This window comes from Centroberyx affinis, unplaced genomic scaffold (assembly GCF_046629955.1).
Source record: "Centroberyx affinis isolate AG114_WGS23_722 - 3 ecotype Tasmania unplaced genomic scaffold, CSIRO-AGI_Caff_v1 ptg005051l_1, whole genome shotgun sequence".
Classification (NCBI taxonomy): Eukaryota; Metazoa; Chordata; class Actinopteri; order Beryciformes; family Berycidae; genus Centroberyx; species Centroberyx affinis.
In genome coordinates, this window is record NW_027282491.1 from 1 (window position 1) to 16510 (window position 16510).

Sequence of the window (16510 nt, forward strand, 5' to 3'; positions counted from 1 at the left end):
GTATCTCAAAACAATGAGAAACTTTCTCAAAATAATGAGTTAGAATCTCAAAACAATGAGTTAGTATCTCAAAATAATGAGTTAGTATCTCAAAATAATGAGAAACTTTCTCAAAATAATGAGTTAGTATCTCAAAATAATGAGTTAGTATCTCAAAATAATGAGTTAGTATCTCAAAATAATGAGAAACTTTCTCAAAATAATGAGTTAGTATCTCAAAATAATGAGTTAGTATCTCAAAATAATGAGTTAGTATCTCAAAACAATGAATTAGTATCTCAAAACAATGAGTTAGTATCTCAAAACAATGAGTTAGTATCTCAAAATAATGAGTTAGTATCTCAAAACAATGAGTTAGTATCTCAAAACAATGAGTATCTCAAAATAATGAGAAACTTTCTCAAAATAATGAGTTAGTATCTCAAAATAATGAGAAACTTTCTCAAAATAATGAGTTAGTATCTCAAAACAATGAGTTAGTATCTCAAAACAATGAGTTAGTATCTCAAAATAATGAGTTAGTATCTCAAAATAATGAGTTAGTATCTCAAAATAATGAGAAACGTTCTCAAAATAATGAGAAACTTTCTCAAAACAATGAGTTAGTATGCCTTAGTATCTCACAATAATGAGTTAGTATTTCCAAATAATGAGAAACTTTCTCAAAATAATGACTTAGTTTCTCAAAATAATGAGAAACTATGTGTTTCTCATTATTTTGAGATACTAACTCATTGTTTTGAGAACGTTTCTCATTATAATGACTTACAGGCCTTAGGGAGATCAAATGCCAAAATCAGTTCCGACTAAAACTAAAAAGCTATGAATCATTTGTAAGCTGCAGTCTTGGGACCTCTGTGCACTCTTTCAAAAAAAAACATTTTCAAGAGCATCATGCAAAATAATCACCATACTCCGGCACCAACATAACGCATCACACGTCTGTGCAGCCATGCATGTATGTGTGTGGGTGTGTGTGAACATAAACGTGCAGCAAGCCGTAGCAACATCTGTGTGTGTGTGTGTGTGTGTGTGTGTGTGTGTGTAGCCATGCGCATTGGTTAGAACAGAGCAACACCCAGGTGCGAGTGGGCACAGCGCTTCACAGCCCAGTGTGCAATTCCAAAGAATGACATATACACACACACACACACACACACACACACACACACACACACACAGTGAATGGGTGTCTGTTTCTGTCTCTTACATCAGCAAATACAGAGATAATATCTCACCGTTACAAAATGCAAAGTGCACAGCAGAGAGAAGGCGTGTTCTCTTGCTGTAGCGGATGACCATTTGCCACTAAGTCTCCATTAAAAAGTCAATGGATTTTTTTTTTGGGATCCAGCATTTAGACCCTTTTAGCTGTGAAAACCCCCTCAGCTCATGTATATGCATAGACGCATTAAAGCAACTCAAACAGGCATGTGCCCATCCGACTGTGTGTTTGGGTGTGCTTCTGTCTGGCTCTATCCGTCTATGTGTGTGTGTGTCAGCCAGACTTGTTAGGCTCCTCTGTTTGCCTCCCGACTTCCTGTTTCCTGCCCCCGTGAATGGACCAACCACATCACAGCGTTCTACAATAGCGCGGCTGTGACCCCCAGAGATCACAGCGCTGCGTGACATCTCTCTAATTTAGAAACGCCGTTTTGAAACAGGGAGCCAATTATACCCCCGCGGGGCCATTTACGCACCATTCGAGATGCCTTCGTCTCTCGTGGGAGCGTCTTGTTGTGACTCTCTCCGTTTCCGGCGGGGGAAAAAAAAAAACAAAAAAAAAAAAAGATTCCCTGGCAGCTAAGTAAAAGCAGACCGTTCTTCTAGCCATTCTGGAAACACACGCACCGATGGTAGTGGAAGACACAATGGATGAAAGCCTCCTCACCTCCTCAACCCCACTGTGACCGTCCCCTCTATTGTAGGGCTGACCAATGAATCGAAATTTTATCGAAATCGCAATATGGCCTCCTGCAATTTTCAAATCGCAGGAGGGTGCAATATTTGTTAAAGGTGAAATGTGTCAAAATAGCATTTTAAATGAAATAATCGTGGTGCTGCAGAGACGTCCTGGCCTACACATCGTATTCTACAGACTTAAGAAAACATCTTTGTTCGGTACAGATCCCCCGCAAAAAAATCACACCGTAATCCTTTTAATACGCTTTTCAATGAAAGTGAGAATAATGACGTAAAAACGATCGTTCCCTCTGATATCGCGAATCATATCGCAATTGCAATATCAGTCAAAATAATCGCAATTAGATATTTTTTTCAAAATCGTTCAGCCCTACTCTATTTATTTCAACCCCTCCCCTTAACTCACCTATGCTTGCCCCCCCCACACCCACCCCCTTTAAGTGCAATAATCTGAGCATACTGGCTCCACTTGCTCCCAGTACCGGACATTTCACTCTTTTATTCTGTGCATATGCAGTATTATTTCGTTCTTATCTATTTTATATTTTTATATCTTATACTCTATAGTGTTTACATTTTCTTATAGTTTTTATCCTTAATTAGGCATCTATAGGCTTGCTCCAAACGACATTTCATTGTACTCGTACAGTGACAATAAAGGTATCTATCTATCTATCTATCTATCTATCTACCTTGTAAATAAGAGCTCAACCTCTCCTTATCAGGGCCTTCAACAGTTTTTTTGGGGGGGTAATTACTATTTTGATTGAACACACAGCTTTGTTGAATCCTTAATTCTGACTGGCCAGTAAAGGCTTTCCAAGGAGTGTCTGCTCTTATCCAAATACCTAAATTGTAAACTCTACACTGTCTGGACTTATATTTTTGCGATGATGACCGGCTCGCTTTACAACCCTAACCCCTATCCCTTACATATTCACTCCTGTGGAACGAATGCTCACCTCTCTTTCTCTCCCCCCCCCCCCCCCCCCCGTTTCTTCCCAGAGTCCAGAGCCATGAAGCTGAATCCCCAACAAGCTCCACTCTATGTAAGTATCTCCCATTATCTCCCAGCGCCATAATAACCAGGTGCATTGCATTTACATGGGTTTTTTTACCTAGGTGTGGTCGGTATATAGAAGTCGGTGATTTTCTTCAGCTCCACACTATGGGATGGCCTACTGCAGGGTGGGGAACGTCGACTCCCATTACTGCCATAACAGCTGTTTTCTTTTGCTTTTATTCTGTTTTTTTGTTTTTGTTTTTTTTTGCGGGTAAACATTACCACGAGCTGAACCTTGCCTGGAAATTGAAATGGTAATTCATCCTAACTGTTGTTTTATTCTCCGTCTTTCAATCTGCCAAGCTGCACTGAGAGGAAAACATTGCAGCATCAGAGAGGGGGTGCATGAGTTAGCGTGCATGAGTTTGTTTTTTTTTTGGAGAGATGTGGGGCAGATGATAAGTTAGCCTAAATAAGTGGGAGATACAGGAGTTCAACAGTAATATGGGTTTTTCAAGGCAGATATCAATGATAGATAGATATCAATGTGGCAATATTCAGTATCTTTAAATTTGGTCAAATTCATAACAACTTATGAAAATTAACAACAACAACAACAATAATTACTACTATTACTACTATTATTATTACTATTATTATTACTATTGCTATTACTACTATTACTACTATTGCTACTATTACTATTACTACTATTACTATTGCTACTATTACTACTATTACTACTATTACTCTTGCTATTACTACTATTACTACTATTACTATTACTACTATTACTCTTGCTATTACTACTATTACTACTGCTATTACTACTATTACTACTATTACTATTACTACTATTATTATTGCTGTTACTACTATTACTATTATTACTATTATTATTACTATTGCTACTACTGCTGTTACTACTATTACTATTGCTATTACTACTATTACTATTACTACTATTACTGCTATTACTATTGTTATTACAACTATTACTATTACTACATGCACACTTGTGGAATCTCTTCAAAATGTCACATTAGGATCAGTTTGGCTTAAGGGTCTCCCATAGACAACCAGTGTATATGAGTTTTTAACACAAAGCCAATATTGGCCCAACATATTGGTCTAACCTGACTTGTGATGCATATAGGTAGGTACAAGTAGGTACGCATTGGTAATGATACTGCTATCAGCTGGTATAGAGAAACAGGGTGATACTCGGCTAAAACAGGGTATCTGGTATTTAAAATCCACTTCTAGGAACTTTGTTTTACATTTCAGAAACTAAAGCAGAGCAATTTTCTTTCTTCTCTCACATTGAGGATGCTAGACAACTCTAATTCAGGGGTTCTCAAACATTTTCACATAAAGGACCCCCAAACAGACACACATTAGGGCCATGGACCCTACTTGATAGGATTTAGTCCCAGGGACCCATATGGGAAGATTTTAGTTGTTGAATTGTGTACATTGAAATGAGAGTAGTGAGAGTAAAACCTATGATTAAAATAATCATTCTTATACATTCTACAACTGGGCTAATTTCTAATGACTTAAATATAGCAAAATTTAAACTATTCCACATTTTGCTGAGGACCCCTCACCCTGGAGCTCCCTCTTGGACCCTTGGGGTTCCCCGGACCCTACTTTGAGAACCAGTGATTGAAGCAAGCTAAATGGATTACTGCTTTAACTTTGGGATACATGTCACAATGTGTTAGCAGGAGGACATTTCAACATCCGCTCAAGTTTCATCTCTCCATACCCCGATGAGTCCACAAGTATTTTTTCTGTGTGTGTGTGTGTGTGTGTGTGTGTGTGTGGACATGCTGCTAAAGTCAGAGCAGAAAATGACAACATATTTGTGGTTCTTTTCAACCATTAATTAAAGAAGCTGTTTTGGTCACATGAAAATTACACAGCACCATATTGGTGGGATATTTCAATGAAGGAACACAAAACAGCGCCATTCCTAGAGGCTACACAGACTGCATGTTCTCCATTAAATATAGAAATACAAAATTGTTTGCATAGTTCTGCATTTATTTTAAATATATGTTTTGGGTCTGTACTCCGAAATGACATAATACAGCAATTTTTGCTAGATTTTCCTGTTGAGAACATGGAGAGCAAAATCACTTGGCAAAATCATGTGTCCCTGGTAGATCGTTGGCTCTAGTGCTCCATGCTAACACTTTAGCAGACACTATGTTGAGTGATTGTAGGTTCCATGCTAGCACTTTAGTATACACTATTACATTATATCATTTAGCAGACACTTTTGTCCAAAGCGACTTACAATACGTGCATCTTGTCAACAGTTGTCAAACCATCTGTGTATATTAGGGCTGAATGATTTAAAAAAAAAATATCTAATTGCGATTATTTTGACTGATATTGCAATTGCGATATGATTCGTGATATTAGAGGGAATGATCATTTTTACATCATTATTCTCATTTTCATTGAAAAACGTATTAAAATGATTATGGTGTGATTTTTTTTGCGGGGATCTGTACCAAACAAAGATGTTTTCTTAAGTCTGTAGAATATGATGTGTAGGCCAGGACATCTCTGCAGCACCACGATATTTCATTTAAAATGGTGTTTTGACACATTTCACCTTTAACAAATATTGCGCCTCCTGCGATTTGAAAATTGCAGTAGGCCATATTGAGATTTCGATAAAATTTCGATTAATTGTTCAGGCCTAACCTACAGGAGGGTAGAGGCAGTTTGATGTTGATCCTTTTTGATAAGGGTGAAGACTGTCATGTTTTAAAAAGTTCAGACAAATGTGAGGTTGGCACAGGCAGCTGAACTTTACTTCACCAAAAGAGTGGTGTTGCTGCGAGAGTTGAGGAACAGTGGTGTTTATGTCCTGGACGCAGTTTACCTTGCGAGGCAGCTGGATTCGCGAGACCACGATCACGCCAGAATCCATCTCGCCAGGCTTCAAGTGACGCGTTTGTGGCCGAACCACAGCGGTGCGGACCAATCGGCGTCCTATGAGGGCAGCTGGGGGGCGGGGCTTAGGTGTTTTCGTTCACAACAATGGAAGCGACTAAAGAGGCTAGCATAGATGCTGCTATAACATCAGTTATTTCTGAACTGGAGAGTATTTCTTCATTGAAAGAAAAGCAAAGAACGGCACTGAAGGCTTTTCTGGATGGAAAAGATGTTTTCCGCTCTTCTCCCGACCGGCTTCGGCAAGAGTTTGTTTATATGGTTCGTTGATCTGATAGGTTGAAGTTAGTCCGTGATAGACGGTGATAGACAGATGGTTCATCCAATCACCTGGCAAGTATTTTTTGAAAGTGCCTGCCCTTTTCCAAACAGTTTTCCAAGGACGACTTCCCAGATGGTTCTGTGTAAACAAACCATCCAACCAGCTGAGGTAGAGGAAGGACAGCCAATCAGGATGGGATGTACTGGAGATGGTGGACAGTCCAGTTCTTCCAGGGCTTGGATTTGTTCCCGCAGTTGAAGGACTTTCAGGAGTGTGCCTCTGGAGGCTGGCGTTTCCCCGGAGCTTTCTGTTCTTCACCAGGACCCAGGGCTCTGCGACGGAGGGAGTAGAGCAGGCTTGAGTCTAGGGCCGGGCGATAATTCAATATTATCGTTTATCGTCTTTCAGTGGAAATCATATCGTGATGATATGAAGATATTTTGATATCGTGACACACATTTCAGCTGTCTGAATTGATGATGACAAGGAAATTTTACTTAAAAACTCTGATAAAATGAGGTATGGTAGGAATAATATTTGAAAAATGTCACCATTCGGTTCAACGAGATGAACATTAATTTGATTATTTAACGTGATTTTGCATACATGAACCATATCGGGATATATATAGATATCGAGAAAAAATCCTTATGATTATCATGATATTGATTTTCAACCATATCGCCCAGCCCTACTTGAGTCTTGGGTTTAGCCCCCAAGGCTGGGGCCAAACGGCATCCTTTAGGGTCGGGAAGGCAGCTGAGGGAATCGGTTCACCTCCAGTGGCGATGGAGTTGACGGAGCTGAACAGTCGGGGGGGGGGAGCCAGGTCATTGATATATAAATGAGGAATAGAAGGGGCCCGAGAATGGAACCCTGCGGGACACCGCAAGCTCTTATGGCCCTATGTCCACCCGTTTGCAGTTACAAATCGCTGTCGGTTGTTAATATAATTAAGAAGCCATTATGAGTGAGTCCATTAAAAACCATAGTGTGACAATTGAAGGAGTAGAAATGTCATGATTAACAGTGTGTCAAATGCTTTGGATAAGTCGAGAAATATTCCTAAGGCACATTCATTGTTGTTAGGACAACCATATCTGTAGTTTTTCCTGAATCCATACTGATGTTCAGCATTCTGTTGTACACTCGGAAATCTTTTAGAAAACATGGAACGACAGAGATAGGGTAATAAGTGTTCAGTGATATTGGATCCCCAGATTTAAAGGATAATACCAGTGTGAATTAATTTGTATGCCTCCGTGACAGCCGTGGCCGGAGGCATTATGTTTTCGGGTTGTCCGTCCTCCGTCCCCATTCTCCTGAACGCGATATCTCAGGAACGCCTGGAGGGAATTTCTTCAAATTTGGCACAAACGTCCACTTGGACTCAAGGATCAACTGATTAGAATTTGGTGGTCAAAGGTCAAAGGTCAAGGTCACTGTGACCTCACGTCCGTCCCATTCTCATGAACGCGATATGTCAGGAACGCCTGGAGGGAATTTCATTACATCTGGCACAAACGTCCACTTGGACTCAAGGATGAACTGATTGGAATTTGGTGGTCAAAGGTCAAAGGTCAAGGTCACTGTGACCTCACAAAAGGACGTTTTTTGCCCATAACTCAAGAATTCATACGCTAATTATGACAAAATTTCACACAAATGTCTAATAGGATAAAATGATGAAGTGATGACATTTTATATCCAAAAGTTCAAAGGTCAACTTCTGCTGAGAAAACGATCTTGGGTCATTCTACGTGCTGTCGAAGTGCTTTTGCAGACACCAAAATCCTTTAAGTTGACCTAATAATCACATTAATTATACATGTTCAATAAATAAAGGCTGTCCTTGCAATGATAAAACACAGTTTATTGGCGGAGGCATAAGCTGCAACTGTCTATGCTACTGCAGGTTTGCAGTACCTTCCGGAAGTCTTGGACTCCCGTAGTTTTCAAGAATCCATAACAAACAGCCCAGAGACATATACTGCTGCCTTGACTAACGTAATCCATCATTTCAAATTGTCTTTTTTTTTTATATTTGTACATGCCTTCCTGAAACTCGAGTGGGTCGCCATCCCCGACAGTTAAGTTATTTTTACAGGAACGTACATACATCCGGGAGAGAGGGACAGAGGGATTTTTTCGGAGCTTTTTCATCTATCATCAGCGGGTCCGCTTTCAATTTGTCCTCGTCTTCCCCCTGCCGAGCACCTGAGCCGAATACCAAGTCGACTGTGTTGCTTTTAGTCTGAATGTTCCTTCTATTCACGAGCGGCCAGGCATCTGTAACCGCTCAAGCAGGAAATATGAACCGTGCCTATCTCCGCTTTTATCGCTGTGTGCGTAGGTGAGAGAGAGAGAGAGAGAGAGGGAAGAGGGAAGAGAACAAGAATGAGTTTTTAATGGTAATAATCTGTGCGGCCGATCGGGATTGTGTGTATCAGGGGGAAAGGGCTCGTCTCTCTGGATGTGTGTCGGTTGCGTGAGTGAGAGTGATCTGAAACATTCCTGTGTGCTATTGTTAGACTTGTGTGTTTGTGTGTGTGTGTGTGTGTGTGTGCGTGTGTTTGTGTGGGTGGGGTTTTTAACAGGCTTGTAACTGCGTGTTCAGCAAATCGTGTGTGTGTACGCGGTGTATCTTGTTTTCATAGAGGGGCGGGGCATGAGGAGAAGGAAATCAGCTGCGAACGGGGCAGTACACACCGTATAGGCTCCCCAAATGTCTTCTTAGCATTTTTAATATTCTTCATCTAAAGCAAGGGGCAAGCTAAAGAACAAATATTAAAGCTTTTCTGGTGAAGAAAAAACAAAGCAAAGTTTCAGTCTATAGTCTATAGTCTTGTTAGTAACACTTTACAATAAGGGTCATTAAGTTAAGGGTAATTAACAGTTAATTAACAGTTAACTAATGTGTCTGGTAATCATTTACTAATGGTGTTCATGTTAACTAAGGTATTAATTTATGCATTATTTAAGTCATCTTTATAAACTATTAAATAATGTATAAATGAATACCTTAGTTAACATGAACACCATTAGTAAATTACACATTAGTTAACTGTTAATTAAGGGTTAGTTAATGCTTATTAAGCATTAACTAACCCTTAACTTAGTGTACCCTTATTGCAAAGTGTTACCCTTGTTTATTTATACAGCCTTTATCACAGTCAAGTCTCGAAGGGCTTTACATACCATCATATACCATACTACATCATATACATATCGTGAGCTTAGAATTATAAGGTTCTATCTGCCTTCAGGATAGTTCTGCGATATTGAGCTTCAGCATCCATTGAGTTAAATGGAGATGGGACCTTTTGTTTTAGAAATTACAGACTCAAAAATCATTAGTTTCAAAAAATAACACCACACATATGTCCATCAGGCACTCATAGAACAGGTTCATGCGACTTACTCAGTTTTGACAAAAAGGTCAGATAGAACCTTATAATACGAAGGTCACAATATACATCATATCATATACATACTACATATACTGTATATATCCGTCCTATACATCCTATACTAGGTCATATACTGTACATACTTCATATACATCATTTACTACATAATATACATACCATACATCATATACTACATCAGTGATTCTCAACCTTTTTCATATCAAGGACCCCTAATTTAGTCCACATTAGGCCCACGGACCCCCATTTGATGAGATTTTGTCTCTCAGACCCAAAATCTGAGAATATTTTTTATTGTCAGATATGATTTTTGTCCAGAATTCCATGACTATCTGTATTGTAGGTAGAGAGATAACAGAGAAACTATGATCAAAACAGTCATTCTTCTACATTCTCTAACTGTGTTCAGTTCTTGTAAATGAAATAATGCTGAAGTTTAACAATTCATCAGTTTGCTGGGGACCCCCTGGAACCCCCTCAAGGACCCCTGGTGGTCCCCGGACCCCACGTTGAGAACCACCGTACCACATCACATACGAGATCATATACATCATTACATCATATATCATACTACACGCACTATTTTAGCTGCTGGTATGCGCTATTAACTCATGTGGGGACTTTGGCATAAGAATAGATAGAAATACAGCTATATTTAGAATATAAAAATAATTGATGTGCGTGTATTAAATGTTAATAACGCTCTATCTCCCGTCCCTCTCCAGGGAGAGTGCGTGTTGACCGTTCACCTCGAGGACGACGAGGCCCGCCGTGCCGAGGGAGAGGAGGAGGAGGAAGAGGAGGTGGAGTTTTACCTTCTGTTCTCGGGCTCCAGCCAGCGGCATCTCACCAGCACGCTGCGAGTCAGCCATGTGACTCTGCAGGCTATGTGCCCAGGTATACTCTCTCTCTCTCACACACACACACACACACACACACACACACACACACACCAAAACGGCAACGTTCAATCATCGTTAGCTGGGGTTTCTATCCAAGTGACCGCATGCAAATTGTGAAAAAAAGTGGCAAATATGGCAGATTTCGATAAGGTTTCCTCAACATCACAAGACTCATTAGATCATTAGAATATCATGTGTGTTGATTCTAACATATGTAAGTCTCCAGAGTCCGTTAATTAGAATTAGAATATTGCCTTTCTCTGTTTTCATCTTTCAACAGCATGAAATATGGCCAACAAGCTCACACCAGGCCTCAACTTTCATCATGTTGGGGCCATGTGGACTTGAAGTTCACCTTTTTTTTTAGGACATTAAGGCCATCTGCTGGGGCACTAAGGCCATTGACTAAATTGAGGAGCTGGACCACTTAAAAAATCTTAATATAAATAGTTTGAAAGTCCACTACTTCCATCTTTTTTATATCCCATCTGAAATTATTCATTGCGCTACACTGTCCCCATATCATTCATCCAATAAAATCATTTAAAATGTATTATAATAAATATATATATATTCATGAATTACTTTGTTATTCATTACCTGCTTTACTATTTTGAGCATCAAATGGTAAAAAAAACAAAACAAAAAAAAAAACACAAACTCTGTATTGAAAAAATTGAATTATGTTGGAAAAAGTAGTATTAGCTATGTTTTTGCCTTTTGAATTCACAGTAGCTGCCTTTTGAAAACAGAAAATAATGGATTGGAGTTAATTTAAATGACACCTGCCAGGCTTGTTTGGGGGATTGGTAAAACAGAGGTAAAATGCAACAAAAAGAATGCACTAGCATTGTTTACATGGGGAGTGAATGACATTAGCAGAACTTTGTTTGTTCTTCTTTCCTCTCCCATTAATCATCTCACGACCCCTCAGATTTATCCGGTGACCCTTCGGAGGGGCCCGACCCCTAGGTTGGGAACCACTGGACTAAACTAGCTAACTGTATATAAAGTAGTTCAAACTAGCTCCACCTCCAGCAGCTACAACAGTAACATGCTGCTTACACACTGATGCTTCAGTATTAATAATCTAATGATGTCATATATAATAAAACATCAGTCAGAGGGACCAAAGCACTACTTTTACTTTAATACTTTAACTACATTTTGCTGCTAATACTTATGTACTTTTACTTAAGTAGGATTTTTCATGCAGGACTTTTACTTGTAATGGAGTATTTTTACATTGCTGTATTGGTACTTTTACTTAAGTAAAGGATCAGAGTACTTCTTCCACCAGAGACAGAGAGATGATTTTGGTGCCAGTCCTCTTGTCAGATATTGTGTAAAAGGAGGCGGAGGAGGGAGGGAGGGGGGGGGGGCATTTCTCGTTCACGTCTCCCACCCACATCGTCCACACTGTCCCCGCCTCCCCCCCCCCCGCTCCCATCCCTCCGGAGCAGAACCTCGCTGCTCCACTTCGCGTCTTAAGAGCAGAGCAGCCTCCGTTTGAAGTTCTAACACATTCCGCAGTAATGGATTAGACGGATGGAGAAGACCTAAACATTTACAGCTCCTGAAAGCATCGGGCACACACACACACACACTCTCTCACACACACACACACACACACACACACACACACACAAAACTACACAATGAGATGCAGATTTTGATTTTTCTTGATGAACATCCACCCGTGTCATCAAATGAATTCTAATGTTCATAAAGCCTGCATCTGTTTTAAAACTCTGTCTCTGTCTTGTGCTTACAGTGTGTGTGTGTGTGTGTGTGTGTGTGTGTGTGTGTGTGTGTTTGTGTGGTACCATGCCACTCCATCCATCTCTGCTCCAGCTATAGAGTTCATATTTCCATTTTCATGACCTTATCAACAAAACCATTTGCTGTCATGTTTTTCACGTCAGTAAATGATAGTAGTATTCTCAAAAATCAAAATAACGAGCCACATTTTTTAGGATTCACAAAAAAAAAAATTCCGCAGATTTTCAGCCAAAAGGTGACCACAGAGAAACAGAAGAAATGTCAGCAGATTCCATTTGGGCCTGTGTGTTAGCAATGGAAATGAAAGCTGCACCCTGCAATTTTCGCAGGTTGGCAGCCACGAGATGTAACGGTTTGAAATGAAAGGACTTCAGTACCCAGAAATCCCCTAAGGTGATGTCAGTAAACAGCTCATGCTCACCAGCCCGGCCCGGTCTGTGATGCTTTATACCAAAGATACCAAAGAGACAAGAGAGGGAAAAAAAAGATCTAACGTTTGAGTTCAGCTTTCTCTGGACAGAGTGCTGCTCACTGCTGTTCAGGAGAGTTTCGGAGTTTTTAGTGACTTTTCTACGGAAGCGGAATGCATTCACTTGAGAAAAAAAAAAATTGCCCTGTTTTTCTGAATGAATGAGGTAATTTTCTCAGAATCCCAAGAGAAGCTCTCATTCCTACTTGAGAGCTCGGTTTCATGGAAGCAAACACGTCCCGCCTGTTTAGTTTAATCCAGTTTCATTTGTAAAACTGTTTTTCCCATGAAAAGATAATTATCTTGTTAATTCAGAAAAACAGGGCAGAATTTTTTTTTTTTTCCATGAAAACTTTTCTCAGAATTCTGCGATAATTATCTCGTTAATTCAGAAAAACAGGGCAAATTTTTTTTTCTCAAGTGAGTGCATTACGCTTCCTTACTTTTCCCTCTGTGTTGTTGAGATGTTTCATCAGACAACATAAAAAGTCTTTCCCTGTCTCCCCCGTCTCTCTAGCCCATGATGTCTGTGAGCAGGTCCTGGTAACGCTATGTTCAGCTCGGCCCGGTGGACCGGTAGACCCGCATTCCCAGGAGAGCTTCTGCTTTGTCCAGGTACCAACACCAGCCTTTTATTGTAGTAAAAAAGGACACTTTTCTGTAGTAGTTTTGGGTCAGCCATGTGTAGACTGATTGCAACATTTGTGCCTCATTAGATAGTATAGAAATAGATGGGACATGACATGTAAGAAAGGTTATGATTGGAGGAAAAGCCATGATATTGTGAGTAGGCTACATCAGTGGGTCTCAATGTGGGGTCCGGTGACCACCAGGGGTCCTTGAGTGGGTTCCAGGGGGTCCCCAGCAAATTGATTATGCTTATTTCGGACAAATTCAGTGTTTTCTTCTCCCTGATGCTCGGCCGTTGTTCTATTAGCTCTCTGGTTGTTTTAACTGTGAACTTTTCTAATGCAGGACAAGGCTGTTTAGCAGAGTGAATATAGCATGTGTTCATGTCTTCACCGCACCCTTATCCTCATTTATATCTTTAAAAAACATCTAAATTTTAAAAATAACAACTACATTTAGTTATTTTCTTCACAGAAATTAATGAAATGCTGAGATATACTGTAGATATATTTTTAAGTTTTCTTACACCCCTTAAAACCAAGAAGGCCTTGCGACCCCCCCGTGAAGCTTTGGCGACCCCTAGTGGGGGTCGGGACCCCCAGGTTGGGAACCGGCGATCTAGTTGGCTGGTAAAATAGAGTGGACGAACTTACCAGCCACTTTGCCCGGTAACCAGCCACTGTATGGATTGCCTTAACTATTTCTAAAACCATGCTTGACCGGTCATATTGTGGAAAAAAAAGCTTGTGTATTTTGGATGAAAAAGTGACTTTCCCACACGACTCCTTCTTCCTGTGTAGAGATTTATAACCTTTGTAATAACAATAACAATAAAGTGCAGTGTGCCTTGAAGATTTCTGTGGACATTTTATTCCAAGGCTTTGAGTTTTTCAAGGACATTGATGCCAGTGTTAATGTGTGCACTGTGCTTTAGGACTTAGCTCTGGACATGGCCCACTTCCTGCTTAACAACACGACGCCCCAGGACGCTCTGCTGTTGGATGACCAGCAGGTAAGGGGGCGGGGGGGGGGGGATAGCGGGATGGATTCTACTTAGGCTGGGGACTCTATAATCGGTCTAAAAGTCGTGTAGTGTGTCCCCAGCCCGCGTTGGCCGCTGTTTTAGATGTCCTTTTTTTTTTGGGCAAACGATATCGCGGCTCCACCTTTCCTTATTTGTCTCTTTGTCAGGTGCCACTGAAAGAGTGCGAGAGACTGGACCAGAGCCTGGCGCTGGCCTTGAAGCACCTCACCCCGCCCTGTAGACGGACCGCACCGGGAGCACCCTCAGAACCCCGCACACACACGCACACAGACGCACATATTACACACACACTCTCAGAGACGGACGCGCACCTGAAAGCTCACATGGACACACACACGGACAAGCAAGCAGTGGCACAAACGGACACTGCAAATACACACGCCGGCATAGACGGACGCCATATCGAGCAGATAGAGACACACCTGGATATATGGATGGACGGCTCCGCGCAGCTAGAGAACGGCACCGGTGAGTCTGAGAACGAGTTGAAATGGTTTCATTTTGACTATATAGATCTCTGTTCCCTGCACTAATGTTACAGTGGGCAAATCTTAACAGTCAGTCTTTGATATCTTCTCGAATACATATGATTTCACCAAGAAGCGCTTCCAAAAATTTCAGTTAATAGACCAGCAGTCTGTTGCACCAGCTGGACATGCATATGATGGTAAGTCAGGGTGTAAAGTCTACACTAAATGTTATGTTGAAACCAGAGGTGGGGAGTCACAGTTTTAATTGTTTGAGACTTGACTTGCTGCATGAAGAGAAGACTTGAGACTCGACTTGACTTGGGTTCTGGTGACTTGGGACTTGACTCTGACTTGTACTCTGATGACTTGAAAAGGTTTCTAAAGTCTCGACTTGAGATCTTGTGTTTGTGTAAATGACTTAGATTGAAAGTGATGAGATTTGTTCCAGCAGACGACTGAATTTAGATTCTGTTTTCTGAATTTGTATGGAATGATTGAATATGTTGAAGTTGAAACTGATTATAGAAATCAAACTCATGATGCTCTTACCAAGTTTTTATCCTATTAAAACCATATTGCATTGAAAAGTCCTAGATATTTAATTTTCTTTAAGATATTACATTGATACTGGACTCTTGATTTGTTCTGACTTGACTTGGTGTTCTACATTCAGACTTGGGACTTGACTTGAGACTTGTGCCTCAAGACTTGAGACTGACTTGGGACTCGAGCAAAGGTGACTTAGTCACACCTCTGGTTGAAACTAATTAGTTTGACACTAAAGTTGTCTCTTTGTTGCACCATGGAGACTTAAGGTACATCTGAACTAGTAGCATGTAAAGGGGCCGCTAACCAAAATGCTTACGCTGACAGCCCCAATTAATGGTAGCCTAAGTTAATACAGCTAACTTGTGCGGTAGCGAAGAAAAAAGAGGATAACCCTAGCTAATTTAACATCACCATATGTTAGCAAATAGGTATTAGATATAACTAATGTAGACAACAATATTGACTTCAGTTGGTGTAATTATTAATTTCACTAGGGTAAAAGCTATCTAGTTAGTCTTAATGCAGTTCCCTAACAATACATGGGTGGAAAAACATTATTTTATTCGTAGAAAAAATAGTGTTTTGGTTCTTCATCATTAACGATGTAATTTAAGTTGTATTTGTTCCTCTGGATCAAATCGACGCTCCATGCCAACAGCTATGTTGTAATTTATATATATGCTGGAAGTATTTCAGGTCAAACTAGCCTACGTCTGACTCAAGTATAACTGGCGCAACAGGCTGCTGAAACCAAATCGAGGAGTGTGTGTCTGGCTTTGGCCAAGTGTCCTGATTTGGCCACTTGTTATGGTCCATGGAAAGCCTGTGTCCTGTCTCTGAAGCTCTTAAACGTTTGCACGAATCCTCCGTCTCTCTTGATCTGTCTTCGACTTTGTCTTTCTCCCTTTCTCTCTCATCCTCTTCTCCCCTCTGTTTTCATCTCCCCAATTCGGTAGCCATATAAAGTCAGGAGAAGCTATGTCAAATATGCCAAAAACAAACTTTCCCACCCAATTTCCAGCTTGGCAATTTCCCCCTGTTTATGCGATCATTGTATAATGCTGGGAGATGCTG

General features: G+C 40.5%; 1 protein-coding gene across 1 annotated transcript in view; it reads left to right on the forward strand.

Annotated features, from left to right (window-relative positions):
- Window positions 1-2939: 2939 nt before the first annotated feature.
- The window catches only part of LOC139666530 (uro-adherence factor A-like), a gene marked incomplete at its 3' end in the record, with an annotated part of 57827 nt that continues 44256 nt past the window's right edge, over window positions 2940-16510 (forward strand). The window contains exons 1-5 of the mRNA XM_071545793.1: window positions 2940-2972; window positions 10315-10486; window positions 13260-13357; window positions 14307-14384; window positions 14564-14885. Of these exons, the coding sequence (XP_071401894.1) occupies window positions 2940-2972; window positions 10315-10486; window positions 13260-13357; window positions 14307-14384; window positions 14564-14885 (703 nt within the window). The remainder of the gene's footprint in view (window positions 2973-10314; window positions 10487-13259; window positions 13358-14306; window positions 14385-14563; window positions 14886-16510) is intronic.